The sequence below is a fragment of the Salvelinus sp. IW2-2015 genome, linkage group LG4p (assembly GCF_002910315.2).
Source record: "Salvelinus sp. IW2-2015 linkage group LG4p, ASM291031v2, whole genome shotgun sequence".
In the NCBI taxonomy this organism is placed as follows: domain Eukaryota; kingdom Metazoa; phylum Chordata; class Actinopteri; order Salmoniformes; family Salmonidae; genus Salvelinus; species Salvelinus sp. IW2-2015.
Window position 1 is genome coordinate 16,771,121 of NC_036841.1, and position 15,796 is coordinate 16,786,916.

The following is a 15,796-nucleotide window of genomic DNA, read 5'->3' on the forward strand; positions in this document are numbered from 1 at the left end:
TAGATTTATCGGTGGTGACAGTGTTTCCTAGCCTCAGCGCAGTGGGCAGCTGGGAGGAGGTGCTCTTATTCTCCATGGACTTTACAGTGTCCAAAAACTTTTTGGAGTTTGTGCTACAGGATGCACATTTCTGTTTGAAAAAGCTAGCCTTTGCTTTCCTAACTGACTGTGTATATTGGTTCCTAACTTCCCTTCAAAGTTGCATATCGCGGGGGCTATCTGATGCTAATGCAGTACGCCACAGGATGTTTTTGTGCTGTTCAAGGGCAGTCAAGTCTGGAGTGAACCAAGGGCTATATCTGTTCTTAGTTCAAATTTGTTTTGAATGGGGCATGCTCATTTAAGATGGTGAGGATAGCACTTTTTAAAGAATAACCAGGCATCATCTAATGACGGGATGAGGTCAAAATCCTTCAAGAATACCCGAGCCAGGTCGATTAGAAAGGCCTGCTCGCTGAAGTGTTTTAGGGAGCGTTTGACATTGATGAGGGGTGGTCGTTTGACCGCGGACCCATTACGGACGCAGGCAATGAGGCAGTAATTGCTGAGATTCTGGTTGAAGACAGAGGAGGTGTATTTAGAGTGCAGGTTGGTCAGGATGATATCTATGAGAGTACCCATGTTTATGGATTTAGGGTTGTACCTGGTAGGTTCCTAGATAATTTGTGTAAGATTGAGGGCTTCTTGCTTCGATTGCAGGACGGCCGGGGTGTTAAGCATATGCCAGTTTAGGTCACCTAACAGTACAAACTTTGAAGATAAATGGGGGGCAATCAATTCACATATGGTGTCCAGGGCACAGCTGGGGGCTGAGGGGGTCTATAACAAGCAGCAACAGCGAGAGACTTATTTCTGGATGTATGAGACTCCATTTTCAATTGTACCTTGACATCCCAGTTCTTGTTGAGATAGTAAATGCAGGTGATGCAGCGGCCGTCACCGTTAGGGTTGTCCACGTGACGGATGTACCCCGTGCCGTTACCTGGGTAACAGGCCACCATAGCCTGAGGAGAGAAGGCAGGGATGTTTAACAATCGGTTACAGTAAGAACACACACCTCTCAAGACTGCCCTTAAAGAGTGACTGCCCCTAAAAAATATATATATATCCCCTTAAACTGCATCGATATGAGTCAGAAACATTTATTCTAGTGTCAAAATTTACTACAAATTATAAATATGATAATTTTGTTTTTAAGGTCAGTCTCGTCTAAAATGGTGTTTGGGACCTCAGTGCGAGTAAATTTAGGTTGGGTTTGGATTACAATTATGTCAATAAATTACGCCCCCCTTTTGGCAAGCTCCACAGTGCAAATTGCACCTTTGCCTACTTCGCTTTTCTTTATTGAATGGGGCTCGGTTGTTACACCCCCCCCCCCCCCCCCCCCTATTGTTTGTATGCCCTGCCGAAGGACCCTATATCATGCAGAATAGGTGGTTGGATTTCGTTGGTCCCCAGTGGTGGTGAGTATACTGGTAGCTAGACAGACTGCTGGTTTATATTTTGATAATTATCACCATCCAGGCTGTCTCACAACCGGCCGTGATTGGGAGTCCCATTGGGCAGCGCACAATTGGCCCAGCGTCGTCCGGGTTTGGCTGGTGTAGGCCATCATTGTAAATAATAATGTTTTCTTAACTTACTTTCCTAGTTAAATAAAGGTAAAATATTATTATCACCAGCATAGCTGACATTAGCTAGATAGCTACCTAACTAGCTAGTTAGCTAACGTTATCCGAGTTGTATTGAGGTAGGTTTTGCCTATGAAACACGATAACATCATGATCGCGATCATCATGATTGTGATGTTGCCAGATTGACTTTAGATGCAGTATAAGTTTATCCAGCTAACTAAGATTTAGGCGACCACCGTATTTTAGCTAGCTAACATTATCATTGCTAGCTAGCTATTTTTTGACAAACTTTGCTAAGAGTAATGGCAACATAATGACATCTTATGGCAAAGTTGTTTCCTAGTTATTTACCTACTTAAGCAATGCCATCCTATTTCCATGCCACTCTAAATTAGTGTAATTTAGACTGAACAGTCACATTAGCCTCTGAAGTACAACCCATGTCTAGGGCACACATTCATTTTGGATGCAGCTATGTTGGTACTAACTAGCTAACTCATGTCAACAGTGTACTAACTAGCAGCAACAAACTTCAACCAACCCAGGACTTTAGCAAAACATGTCACAGTTGTTTGCATAGTGTAACGGCGTCACCGGTCTGAATCTAATCCAATCTGCACCCAGTCAGTCTACAAATGTAAAGCTTAGAATTAGCTTCCAGAATGTTTACAAATGAGGGATGATGACAATCGTTGACCCTGTTTTCTCTGTTAGACAAAGTGCACAGCTGGGTGCCAGAGTGATCCCCTGGTCATGGATGGATGCCGGAACCAACCAGAAGGAGCAAAGGTGGGTATCATAACATGTCCAGCAATGTGATTGCAATGGTGTAGCAACCTCCAAAAATCATTTAATTCACTGTTCACTTGCTGTTTTCACAGCTTGTCAGACAAAAATAAAAGTGTGTAATGTGACACCAGTACCCTTCTGACACTTCCTCTATTGTTGCCAGTCTCCCTCGACTCAAATGAAAAGGACATGCCATCACGAGGCCTAACTGAACAGTGTTCACAGAAACATGTATGGAGCCAGCACATGGAAACTTGCAAGATGACGTGATGAAGTCCAGACTGACGGGCTTGATACTGATGTCCCTGAATGGACAGAGACCTGGCACTCTGCATTAACATTTTACTAGACAATTTTGACGTATTGTCTTTTTTTATTATTGAATTGAATGGTGTCTGTCAATATGGGGAGGAAGACATCCTGTGTATTCTGCACCAGGGTCAGGGAACTGTTGTATATGGGACACCACAAAGGAAGGTATGACCACTCTGACATGTTTGCCAAGGTAGCCCCATTACCACCAGACAAAATGCAGATAGGCAGTGCCTTTATCAGCTGGGAATGACAATGAAAGATGAAAGGTGCACATTGTTACACAGTATTAGCAGAAGACTGCTTCTATGGCATTATGTAAAGGGTTGTTTATTCTACATCAGTGGTCACAAACCGGGCGATCGCGATCGACTGGTCGATCTTCAAGGCATTCCTAGTCGATCACCAAACATTTCTGTAGAAAAGCCAACAAAAAAGGCTTGCGTTCCTTTTTTTATATTCGTGGTGCGCTATTGGTCGGTAGGTACACTTGATTCAGAAGCCCTGCGAACCGGGTAGGCAAAGTGTTTCCATTTGGAACCATTCCTCGACAGACCGTGTTATCTGTGGCTAAATCGAGTGTGCCTACTGCGCTGGCCAATCGTATAGCCCAAATCACCGTGCCAACAGCTTCCACGACCCCGGCCACAGCAAAGTTTGATACGAGAGACAGTCAAAGAATACAGCAAAGAGCTGCTGTTTTTATGAGTGAGTTCATGACTAAGTTTTTATTCAGCACAGTCAACACTGTTTTTATTCAACACTATTACAAAACATAAAACGTGCTTCTCCCTACTTCCACTGCAGCGGCAATGAAACGAGTAGTCAAGTGTATCGATAGCCCTGCGTTATTATTATTATTATTATTGTTATTAGCAGCTCGTCGTGTCTATTTTAATAGCAAGGAAAATTTATCTTTGTGGTCACAGGAACAACATGAACTTGTGCATGAGGCAGATGAGGTGCGACTCGAGTTTCGCCATCAGGTGGAAGACGGTGTCCCCTCTTTCTGGTCAGTCTCACCGGAGGAAAGGAAGGTGAGAGCAGGGACCGTGAAAGACGGACCCTCTGCTGCTCCCTCCCTCCGCTGAGACTAACGCTGTGTTCAAAACAACTGGGAACTCGGAAATCTCCGACTTGCGAATTCCGACTTGCAAATCTTTTATTTTGTATTTTTGGGGAGTGATACAATTTATTATCAAAGCTCGAGTTTTGAAATATAATATGGTCAGAGAAGAACAATATTAGCAGGCATATAGTCAATATGCTGTGATCATGTACTGCACAAATCTCATTCCTACAGAACCGTTTTTATTAGGTTAATGTTACATTACAGCCGTAGATCTCGGCCTGCTTTATGACTATGAAAGGGATCTTGACCCAGAAAAGGCTGTTGACCACTGTTCTACATGGAACTGTTACTACATTTGAAAGTTATCAAAAACACAGTTTAGCATATCTATCTCACAATACATACATCTGCCTGTAGTTATTGAACTCAACCTGCAGGAGAAGTGTTTGTTGTGATTGAGTGGGGAACAGAATAGTCAGCTAGAGATGACATGCAGGAGCTTGCAGGGATTTGTAGTCTTGCATGATGTCTACTTTGATGCTAATTAGCATTTTTGAATCTGAGAGTAAATAGAGCTGAATATACTGATAAAAGTCACCTTGTCCGAGAGAGATTTACATGGTTATCAAATCGTCACGCCAGGGTAAGCCTACACAAAACACAGCCCTTATTTGCAGTGTTTCTAAAATCTCCTATGGCAAAAAAATGAATGGTGGAAAAAACTATTGGAACCATTTCCCTGTTTGATCGCTAGGTTTTATGGGTATTATGACTCATACAGTGGTACTCTATGGTGTGTGTTGGTGGTGGACACACCCAAGAAACACCCACATCAAACCATGGCCGACAGCATTTCTTGAGGAGCAAGATAAAAAAAACTAGGCCAAATCAGAAGGTGCAGTTCCCCTTTGAAGACGTAAGGCGCAGTTCCCCTTTAAGACACAAGAATGGGTGTGAAGCACGCACTGCGCTGTGAAACTAAACGCTGTGCCTTTAAGCCACGATGGCCGGGTATGGCAGCCATGTTGCCACCCCCATTCCATTGAGCCTATACCATATCATCCGTGGGCGGATCCCTTTACCCACCAATCAGGTAAGAGGCTTTAGGCGGTGAGCAGTGGCAGTGGTAAGGCTCTGCTGTGTGTACGGTTACTTAACCCCTTCACTGGTGTTCGTAGGGATGAAATTCCACTCCATGGGGAACCATATAGGTTACTGTACTCACTTCACAGTCCCGTGGTTCTGCATAGAGACAGTCAACGTCCCAGTGATTTCTCTGTGACTTAAACACTGTTGTGTAGGCCGGTTACAATTCTACATTACGGGTCACACATTACTATAAACTCTGACTGTTCTAAAAACGTTCATACGGAGAGAGAAATGGGCTACCGTCTTCACGAGACGGTGCTCCAAAACTCTTAACTAGCTGGTCCTGTGGAGGACAGGACAGTGAGCATGTAACTACTCAGCTAATGTTTCAAACTCATCTGTACTGGAATGGAAACAGTCCTTTGAGTATCAGTAGAGTAACAATGGCCTCTGGCTGGCATTTCCCCTGCTCGGCAAGGCTGTACTAAAGCACATCATGTCCATGTGCTTCTCTAGGGATGAGTGTGTCTGAATGGGCTGGGAGTACACATTCCTCCACTGCACGCAACTGTGTGAAAAGCTCACTGCCACTAACGCCACGTATCACATAGGCTGCGTTTACACAGGCAGCCCAATTCTGATCCTTTTTTTTCTCCTCTCACTAATTGGTCTTTTGACCAATCAGATCAGCTCTGAAAAAGATCTGATGTGATTGGCGAAAAGACTCATTAGAGGGAAAAGAGATCAGAATTGGGCTGCCTGTGTAAACGTAGCCATATTAGCACATCATGTCCAAATCCAATACCACACATGGGTGAACAACCTTTAAATCAATACTAATCCTAATAATAATACTGCGTAACAAAGGCTCTGATTCAACACCTCTAGAACACCAAGGGGTGGTTTACCGGACACAGATTTTTTTTAACCTTTATTTAACTAGGCAAGTCAGTTAAGAACAAATTCGTATTTACAATGACGGCCTAGGAACAGTGGGTTAACAGATTTTTACCTTGTCAGCTCGGGGATTCGATCTAGCAACCTTCCGGTTACTGGCCCAACGCTCTAACCACTAGGCTACCCGCCGCCCCTGCGCYGGTTCTACGGACACAGATTAACACCAGTCTTGGACTAAAAAGCATTTTCAAAAAGATTCTCAATTGAACTTGCTTTTTAGTCCAGGACTAGTGTTAATCTGTGTCCGTAGAACTGGCCCCAAGTCTTAGTCAGCTCTACAGAAACACACCAAGGTCAGAATACGGCGGATCTGTAGATACACGTCTGCCACACCTACATTTATTAAATTTCCGTCCAAAACGAATAGCAGGTGAATAGCACGCTATCCTCATGCTTAAAGTCAGAATATGCACAGAGAAGTGCGTAAACATGTATTTACGTTACGGTCCCCTAGCATTTAGTCATTCTCTGTCTCGGGGGAGAGGTTTGTTTTGCGTGTGGCTGTGTGTGCTGTGTCGTTGTGTGTGTGTGTGTGTGTTGGCTTGTGTGGTGGTGTGGTGTGTGTGTGTGGTGTGTGTGGTGTGTGTGTGTGTGTGTGGGTGTTGTGTTGTGTGTGTGTGGTGTGTGTGTGTGTGTGTGTGTGTGTGTGTGTGTGTGGGTGTGTGTGGTGTAGGAATGTGAGCCATCAGGGTCCCGGTGACGTGGTGTTCCGACCGGGCACTGATACTTTATCACGATACGGGTCAGAACTCATCAGATCCTGGAGAGTACAGTAACCTCATCCTCTCACCGGCTCTAAAAAACAACAACCTTTCTCCCTTTCGTTTTACTCTCAACTTTCTCTCTTCCTCTCTCGGCTCATTCTCAGACTCTCACCGCCTTACTCTCGCCTCGCCTTTGCTTCTCCTCTCTCACTCTAGCTACTTCCTTTCTTCTCTTAATAATGATATCTTCTTTTCTCTCCGTCTAAACCTTCCCTCTCCTCTCTCAGTCCCTCCGTAGATCCTTTCATTCAATTCAATTTTCAATTGACTTTATTGACATGGCAATTTCATTATTACTATGTCGCAGTTGGTCAATAGTAATACTGAGTATCTGAAAAAAGTACAGCACAATCAAATAAATAATACTAATCTGTAATGTGTTAGATATATGGAAAAATAATACTATATATTTAATTAATATCAGATGGGTGTAAGAAGTAACTGGTGGGGACCGAATTCAACGTAGAGACCCTTTACTCATCTATTACCGTCTCGGCAACAGACCTTGATAGAGTAACTAAAGTGGGAGGAGAGTAAGCATTCAGCATGGTGAAACGGAGGGTAGCGCTGCGCTCATCCACGGTCTTTTGCACCATACAGTTAGGGTCTTCGGGTGGCACAGAGAGAGTTTAATATGGTCTCAGTTTTATTCATAGCAAACAATGAGGAGCGTGCAGGGGGAGAACACAGTATCATTCAGTGTCACCGCCTTGAAGTGTTTCTAAGCCCAGAAAGTTCATACATGAAGTGACGAACAAAGTCCTTCACTTTTATAATCATCAGCCACAATCATTCAGTGTCGTCAGACCTTTTTTGGCATACTGCCGAGTGAAAAGCAGCGGAGTCAAACACACACTCAAGTTATAATCAGATCGACAAGCACATGCAGGATAACCAGAACAATGTACAACACGCAATGACCAGACATGCGACTACCTGACATACGGCTGCTCATACATGTATGTTCAAACCATGAGTAAATCTGCTCATATTCTCATTATGAAAGTATAGCCAGAAGTGCAAAAGCAGTGTTTCCCTTCTGCCTGTGTGGAACTCTCTGCAGCCTGCCGGTCCAGCGCATTGGACTCGCCTCATATTACATTCAGCGCGAGGCTCACATGCTTGGGTGGAGTTTCAGGTTAACTCTGACGTCCAGCCGTCTGATCTTCGATCTACCCTCCAAGTTCTGCAACTCTGCAGTAACGCGGGACTCCCGACTACATCAGTAATGTAGCAAGCACTACAGCACATACACACGACCACACACACACACCACACACAACACACAACACACACACACACACACACACACACAGACGCAGACACCACACACACACACACACACACACACACACACACACAGATGCCAGGGCAGAGCTCATCTGAAGGCTCCAGGATTCAGAGGTACCGACACATGGCCATCATCCAGTGATTTACTGTACTGGACTGTTGAACGTGGCTACATAATTCAACTGATAACATTAGTTGCGTTAAACACAGGACATGAGCTGTAAGTAAGACTTGATTAAGGATTTGGAAGTGAACAAATACAGTACAATCAGTACAGTAAAACACACTCAGAATAGTTGGTTGCTAGCAATCATTTATGTATTGTGTTTTGGACAGATGGGTGTTTGTGTGTGGGGGGGGTTGTCTTAGGCTGCACGCCAGGGGTCAGGGTGACTAGTGGGCCATGCTGCTTTCTGGGAAATGCGACGTCATCAGCAACCATGGCGGTGGTGTTGCTTTGGTGGGAAAGAAATGAATGATTGAAAAATCCCACCGTCTCCATTCACTCTGCTCTGTTGCTAAGGCAATCGTGTCAAGGGCACAGAGAATGCTGAGTAAAATCATTTATATGTCGTCAAGTTAGCGCTTCTAGCGGGTTCAGCATGGTGTTTAGTCGCTAATAGCTCACTGCATTTGGCGCCACATGTCATGATTGGTCCTGCCTAACAGTGTTAAACCGTCGCATACCGAACAACAGTGTCAGACGAACAAATAAGGGAAAAGCAGACAGTAATCGAGGTAATTTTACAGCAATAGATGTTTGATGCATGCCGTGGACCCACTAGTATATAACTTAGTGTGTAGTCTTTGACGAAGTCGTTCTTTTCTTGGCGCTTGCAAGACACTCGTGCAAACTTGTTCGCAGTCATCAGGATCCACTACGTCTGTAACGCTCAAAATTAACGCAGTTATCCGACTGGGCCACTAGCACAGTCCCCTTTAGCCTCAGAACCCATTGAGCGTAGGAACTTCATGCCGACGCGCTGGGTTGTTACGCTTGCGGCTGCTGACTAAGCACACACCCCATCACTCGCAACGCACACTACACACACAACACCCACAACACACAACACACCACTAAGCAACAACACACACCACACACACGCAGCACACACACACAAACACACCAGACAACCACACACACAACGCAGCTGAAAACACAAGTTATTGTATCACCAGCGCTTCCATAGGACATGAAGACAGTCCCCAAACTAGGCTCGTTAAGTTCTAAGCCAGTAGTCAACCAGAAGTGTAAGAGTCAGTCAAACCGGCATACGAATGTCACAAACGCCGTCACGGACAACGGCATCCCAGTCGCTCTCCTCTCCTGTTGCTCCCAGCCCCGAGTCAGTCAAACAGCGTGACGACAAGCGTGACCCGACGTGTCGCGATCATATCAGCCTTCTTCAATCTCTCTGCGCTTCCTTGCCAATCTAATGGGCACCACTGGCACCAGCATTAATGCCCTAATAGCGCTGCCTCCTGTCTCAGCCCGCATGCCTGCCTGCCAAGATGAAGGCCAGAGAGAGAGAGAACAGTCTGTTCCTGGAAAGGAAAATAAAGGGCTGAGCACGCAGGCATAGCATTCTGCCAGCAGATAAGAGGCATGGAGGACAGAGGCAGAAGGGGGGCAGGGCTGAACAAATACAGGGCCTGATGCCGGCGAGACAGACACACAGACAGGAGAGAGGGGAGGGCATCAGGGTAGTGCTACGCTAACTAGCTAGCACTGGGATAGGTTGGTGTGTTCTGGGCTGGGATGGGCTGGGGATTTGCCAGGCTGAGTTTAGCTGAAGTGGGCCTGTGTGAGTTATACTGGACTGGGCTGAGGTGAGCGGTGCTGGCGAATTCCGCGTCGATCAGACAGTGATAAATGTCAGACTGGGGTGAACTCTGTGTGCTCCGCTGGCATGTGTATTTCCTGATGAGTCAGACGGAGCCTCACTGGGTTCTATGGCTCTCTGTGGACCTACTGTAAGCCGTCTGTCTCGGGCCTGAATAACCAGCTGAGCTGACACGGACATAAGTTGATGAAGTAATGCGCCATGACCGTCTGAATTCTTGAAAATAGGAAAAGAATAGGAGTGCACTGTTACAGGTTTATTTCTAGTGATGGAAACTATTGGATATTCAACCATTACATCGAATTATATTTCCATCCTTCTCCTCACCTCTCGAATCTTATATCCATCTTCTCAAAGTTTCCATACTAAAATCAACTCCTATCACTTTCCCAGTGTATACTTGTTAATATGTCAAGTGTCAAGCAGATAAAAACTGATCAGCCTTGATGATGTGTGTGAGGCTTGAGGGTGTGTGTGTGTGAGGCTTGAGGGTGTGTGTGTGTGAGCGCGCTTCCCCCGGTAACATGGCAAAGCAGTCATTTACACTATGTACACTCTCTATTTAAACGTTCCGACACTGTCTCCCCTGCCCTGTACATCAAAACATCACACTAACCACCAGTGACCCCGCATGCAAACACATACCCAACCAAGCCAGCTTACTGTCGGCAACATCTTGAGATCGCGCGCAAACAAACACAATCTAAAACGCACAGGCATTCACACACTAACACCGTGACAAACAGTGACACACAATGTCAAACCCAAGATGGAATGCATTTTGGCCAGTGCTCTCTGTATGTGAGAATCACTTGAAAAAAAGGTGGGTGCATGTTTAGCAAAGGACACCAAACCAGATTCCCGGACTGCCCTCAGAGTCCGTATGAGTCATCAACCCCCGCTGTGCAATTCTCCAAAACAAGATGAGATCACACGAACCAGGCCCATCCAAAGCCTATTCTCCCTGGAGAAACAACAAGCACTAAAATCTCCTAGGAGGCCACCCAGAGAAAAGGAAATACTCTTTAAAACTATTTTTGCATTCAAGTGCAATGGTTACATTATCCTTCAGCCTTCTGTAAACGGAATGGGTAAGGACAGAAAGTGAGAGCAGTGTGATCCTCTCAGTACCTTAAAGCCTAGATGAATCTCTCATCATTTGGTTTCAGATATCTCTTTGTCTTAGCAGCTAGCTTGGTACTGCACCGTGTGTGCGCAAGGCAAAGTGCTAGTTGCTAGCATCTCCCTGGCTGATCCTGTGTACAGCAGCGTGGCTGACTCTCTGGGAGGGGCATCTGAGGGCACGCTGCACCAGACACTCCTTATGATACGGCTGCCGCATCGCGCTCAATCTACCCCTCTATACCTCCTCTCATCTCACGCCTTCGATAAGCACATCCATCTCTCCCTACCTAACATATCTCCCTCTTCCTTCTCTTCATCGACTACTACTCTCTCTCTCTATCCATCCCTCTCTCTCCACCGCTCTTTCTCTCCGCCTCTTTCTGGCGATATGCCGGCGCTGCTGAGTTGTGCTTGGATGCAGCTTGAGCTGGTGTGCGTTTGCCGCTGTCTCTTATACACATCTAGATGTGTATAAGAGACAGCACACACACACTGCAGTGCTATGCTCTGTATGGTCCCGTTACCAAGGAAACGGAGGGGAAATAGTTTGGCAGACAAGCTAGAGAGGGGCTGATAAGACGCAGGAGAAAGGGAGTGGGAGAGAGAACAGAAAGAGAGAAGGGGGGGAGAGGGAACAATGAGAAAGAAGGACAAGGGAAAGAATATACAACTATAGAGAGAAACCATAGCGGGGGACATAGCCTACTGTCTATATGGTTCAGTAAGTACTATTACAGATCGGAGCTACGTACACATCGACATATGAAAAGGAAAGCAAGTTTCAGATTGGGTAAATGTGTATATATTTTGTTGTGATTCTGTTGTGATTTAAAAACCAATGAATAAAAAGTATTAAAAGCTACAATATGTAACTGTTTGGGAGACCTGACTAAATTCACATTGAAATGTGAGTTATAGATCTGTCATTCTCATTGCAAGCAGGTCTAAGAARCGGTAGATCTGTTCTATGTGCGCTATTTCTATGCTTCTCTTAAATTTAATTTAGCTTTTTTTTTTTTTTTTACTTTCGGTTTTGTGCACCAGCTTCAAACAGCTGAAAATACAATATTTTTGGTTATTGAAAAGATATTTCACAGCGGTTTAGATGGAACAATGATGCTCCACACTATAAATWGCTTGTTTTGTCACAAACTTAATATAGGCAAACAAGTTCTGCATATTGCACCTTTTTGTTTCTTCTTCTATGCCCTGCCGTTCAAAAGTTCGGGGTCACATAGGAATTCTTGTTTTTGTCCATTAAAATAACATCAAATTGATCCGAAATACAGTGTAGACATGGTTAATGTTGTAAATRAGTATTGTAGCTGGAAACGGCWGATTTTTTAATGGAATATCTACATAGGCGTACAGAGGCCCATTATCAGCAACCATCACTCCTGTGTTCCAACGGCACGTTGTGTTAGCTAATCCAAGTTTATCATTTCAAAAGGCTAATTGATCATTAGAAAATCTTTTGCAATTATGTTAGCACAGCTGAAAACTGTTGTTCTGATTTAAAGAAGCAATACAACTGGCCTTCTTTAGACTAGTTGAGTATCTGGAGCATCAGCTTTTGTGGGTTCGATTACAGGTTCAAAATGTCCAGAAACAAAAACCTTTCTTCTGAAACTCGTCAGTATATTCTTGTTCTGAGAAATGAAGGCTATTCCATGCGAGAAATTGCCAAGAAACTGAAGATATCGTACAGCGCTGTGTACTACTCCCTTCACAGAACAGCGCAGACTGGCTCTAACCAGAATAGAAAGAGGAGTGGGAGGCCCCGGTGCACAACTGAGCAAGAGGACAAGTTACATGTAGAGTGTCTATTTGAGAAAAACAGACGCCTCACAAGTCCTCAACTGGAGCTTCATTAAATAGTACCCGCAAAACACCAGTCTCAACGTCAACAGTGAAAGAGGCGACTCCGGGATGCTGGCCTTCTAGGCAGAGTTGCAAAGAAAAAGTAACATCTCAGACTGGCCAATAAAAATAAAAGATAAGATGGGCAAAAGAACAGACACTAGACAGAGAACTCTGCCTAGAAGGCCAGCATCCCGGAGTCTACTTTGGAAAAAGTACTTGTGCCATGCACAATAATTGTTTACAGACAGATTATTTAATCTTATAATACTGTTTCACAATTTCAGTTAGTCAGAGAGTTTACATAAACTAAGCTAACTGTGCCTTTAAACAGCTTGGAAAATTCCAGAAAATTACGGCAGGCTTTAGAAGCTTCAGATGAGCTAATTGACATCATTTGAGTCAATTGGAGGTTACCTGTGGATGTATTTCAAGGCCTACCTCAACGTTGCTTACATTATGGGGAAAATCAAAGGAAATCAGCCAAGACCCTGAAACAAAATTGTAGACGCTCCACAATGTCTGGTTCATCCTTGGGAGCAATTTCCAACGACTGAAATACATGTTCATCTGTACAAACATAGTATGCAATATAAAACACATGGGACCAACGCAGCCGTCTAACCGCTCTAGGAAGGATCGACCGTTTGTCTCCTAGAGATGAATTGTACTTTGAGTGCGAAAAGGGCAAAGCCAACTCCAGACCAGCAAAGGCTTTGTGAAATTGCTGGAGGAAACAAGTACAAAGTATCTATATCCCACAGTTAGAACGAGGTCTGATATTCAACATACACTATGAAAGGCTGCTGCAAAGGAACCACTGCTAAACCAACGCCATAAAAAAGCAGACTACGGTTTGCAACTGCACATGGGACAAAGATCGTACTTTTTGGAGAAATGTTCTGGTCTGATGAAACAAAAATGTAACTGTTTGGCCATAATGACCATCGTTATGTTTGGAAGAAAAGGGGGGCTTGCAAGCCCAAGAACACCATCCCCAACCGTGAAGCACGGGGGTGGCAGAATCATGTTCTGGGGGTTCTTTGCTGCAGAGGGTCTGGTGCACTTCACAAATAGATGCATCATGAGGAGGAAAATTATGTGATATATTGAAGCACATCTCAAGACTTCATCAGGAAGTTAAATGGGTCTTCCAAATGGACAATGACCCCAAGCATACTTCCAAAGTTGTGGCAAAATGCTTAAGGACAACAAAGCAAGGTATTGGATGGCCATCACAAAGCCCTGACTCAATCCTAAGAAAGTTTGTTGGCAGAACTAAAAAGCTGGTGCGAGCAAGGACCTACAGAGCCTACTCAGTTACACCAGCTCTGTCAGGAGGAATAGGCCAAAATTCACCCAACTTATTGTGGGAAGCTTGTGGAAGGCTACCCGAAACGTTTGACCCAAGTTAAACAATTTAAAGGCAATGCTACCAAATACTAATTGAGTGTATGTAAACTTCTGACGCACTGGGAATGTGATGAAAGAAATAAAAGCTGAAAGAAATAATTCTCTACTATTATTCTGACATTTCACATTCTTAAAATAAAAGTGGTGATCCTAACTGACCTAAAACAGGGAATGTTTACTAGGATTAAATGTCAGGAATTGTGAAAAGCTGAGTTTAAATGTATTTGGCTGAGGTGTATGTAAACTTCCGACTTCAACTGTATATTAGAGAGAATAGAACTGCTGGTACAATGGCCTTGTAATTTAGCAGCACACCTCCCTCCCTTTCTGTTCCTCAGTCTAACCTTTGCCTCACCCACCCCCTCAATTGATTCCTTGATCTATGACTCATTCCTACTGTTCTATCGACTTCGACTACACTATTTAACACACATCAAGGACATTATTTCCATTCAAGATGGCACAGTATGCCAAAGCTAGATTAGAGGAGTTGGGTATGAAACATGTAGGCTGCAACATTGGCTTGAGACTCAACTAACCCATTTACCATCAGCTGCCTGCCTGCCACACTTATGGAGCAGAGCAAGCATAACATTTGACCTAGAAGCATAATAGTCAGTTCCATGACAGAGGAGCAAAGGGCCGATGTCTGGGAGAGTGACGTCTCTGTTAAAACACATGGTGTCTGGGTATTACACAAAGTACATCACTGTGGGAGTAAGGTGTCTCTCTTTACTTCTCCGACTGGGTCACCTCACAGCACACACACACGTGGCTGGTATTGACTGCAGCTCAGGTGARGTGTAGATCCCAAAATGTATTCTGACAGCTCCTACCCACTGAACACTGGAACTGGTGCTACCCCTCACATCTCTACTGCACACACACACTGTCAACCCTGGAACTGGTGCCCTGTTCGCACGCTAGCCTAAATCCACAACTACTGCAGTACCACTACGACAACTACCACTACTACTACCCTACATTACAACTGGGCAATTCCACGGTGAGAAAATTACACTGAGACTCGAAAATGTACGCCAAACAAAAAACATTGAAGACTTCTTTGAACAATTTACACAGTAAATCAATAAAAAACACATTTACAGGAAAAACTGTGCCGATGCAGAGCTTGATAACAGAGCTACGGTAAAATCCCAGTTTTTTTCCGGTTACCAAACTTTGTATCGGCACAGTTTTTCATGTAATGCGTTTTTGTAAAACTTTCTGCATGAAATGTTCCTAAGTAAAGTTTGAAATCAATGGTATTTGTTTGGTATACATTTTAAAGGGAAAATGTGAGTCTCAGCATAATTGCCTTACCATGGAATTGCCAAACTACTACCACTATTAAGACTACAACTACCACAACTATTACTACCCTACAGTACATTACAGCTACTACTACTATTAAGACTACAACTACCACAACTCTGTAATTAATGTAGGGTAGAATAGTTGTGGTAGTTGTAGTCTTAATAGTTGTAGTAGCTGTAATTGTACTGATGGTAGTAATAGTTGTGGTAGTTGTAGTCTTAATAGTAGTAGTAGCTGTAATGTACTGTAGGGTAGTAATAGTTGTGGTAGTTGTAGTCTTAATAGTAGTAGTAGCTGTAATGTACTGTAGGGTAGTAATAGTTGTGGTGT

General features: G+C 44.1%; 1 protein-coding gene across 1 annotated transcript in view; it reads right to left on the bottom strand.

The window, feature by feature from the left end:
* LOC111960611 (egl nine homolog 1) overlaps positions 1 to 15,796 on the bottom strand; it is a 32,236-nt gene that overhangs the window by 10,952 nt on the left and 5,488 nt on the right. The window contains exon 3 of the mRNA XM_023982683.2: positions 885 to 1,004. Coding sequence (XP_023838451.1) covers positions 885 to 1,004 — 120 coding nt within the window. The remainder of the gene's footprint in view (positions 1 to 884; positions 1,005 to 15,796) is intronic.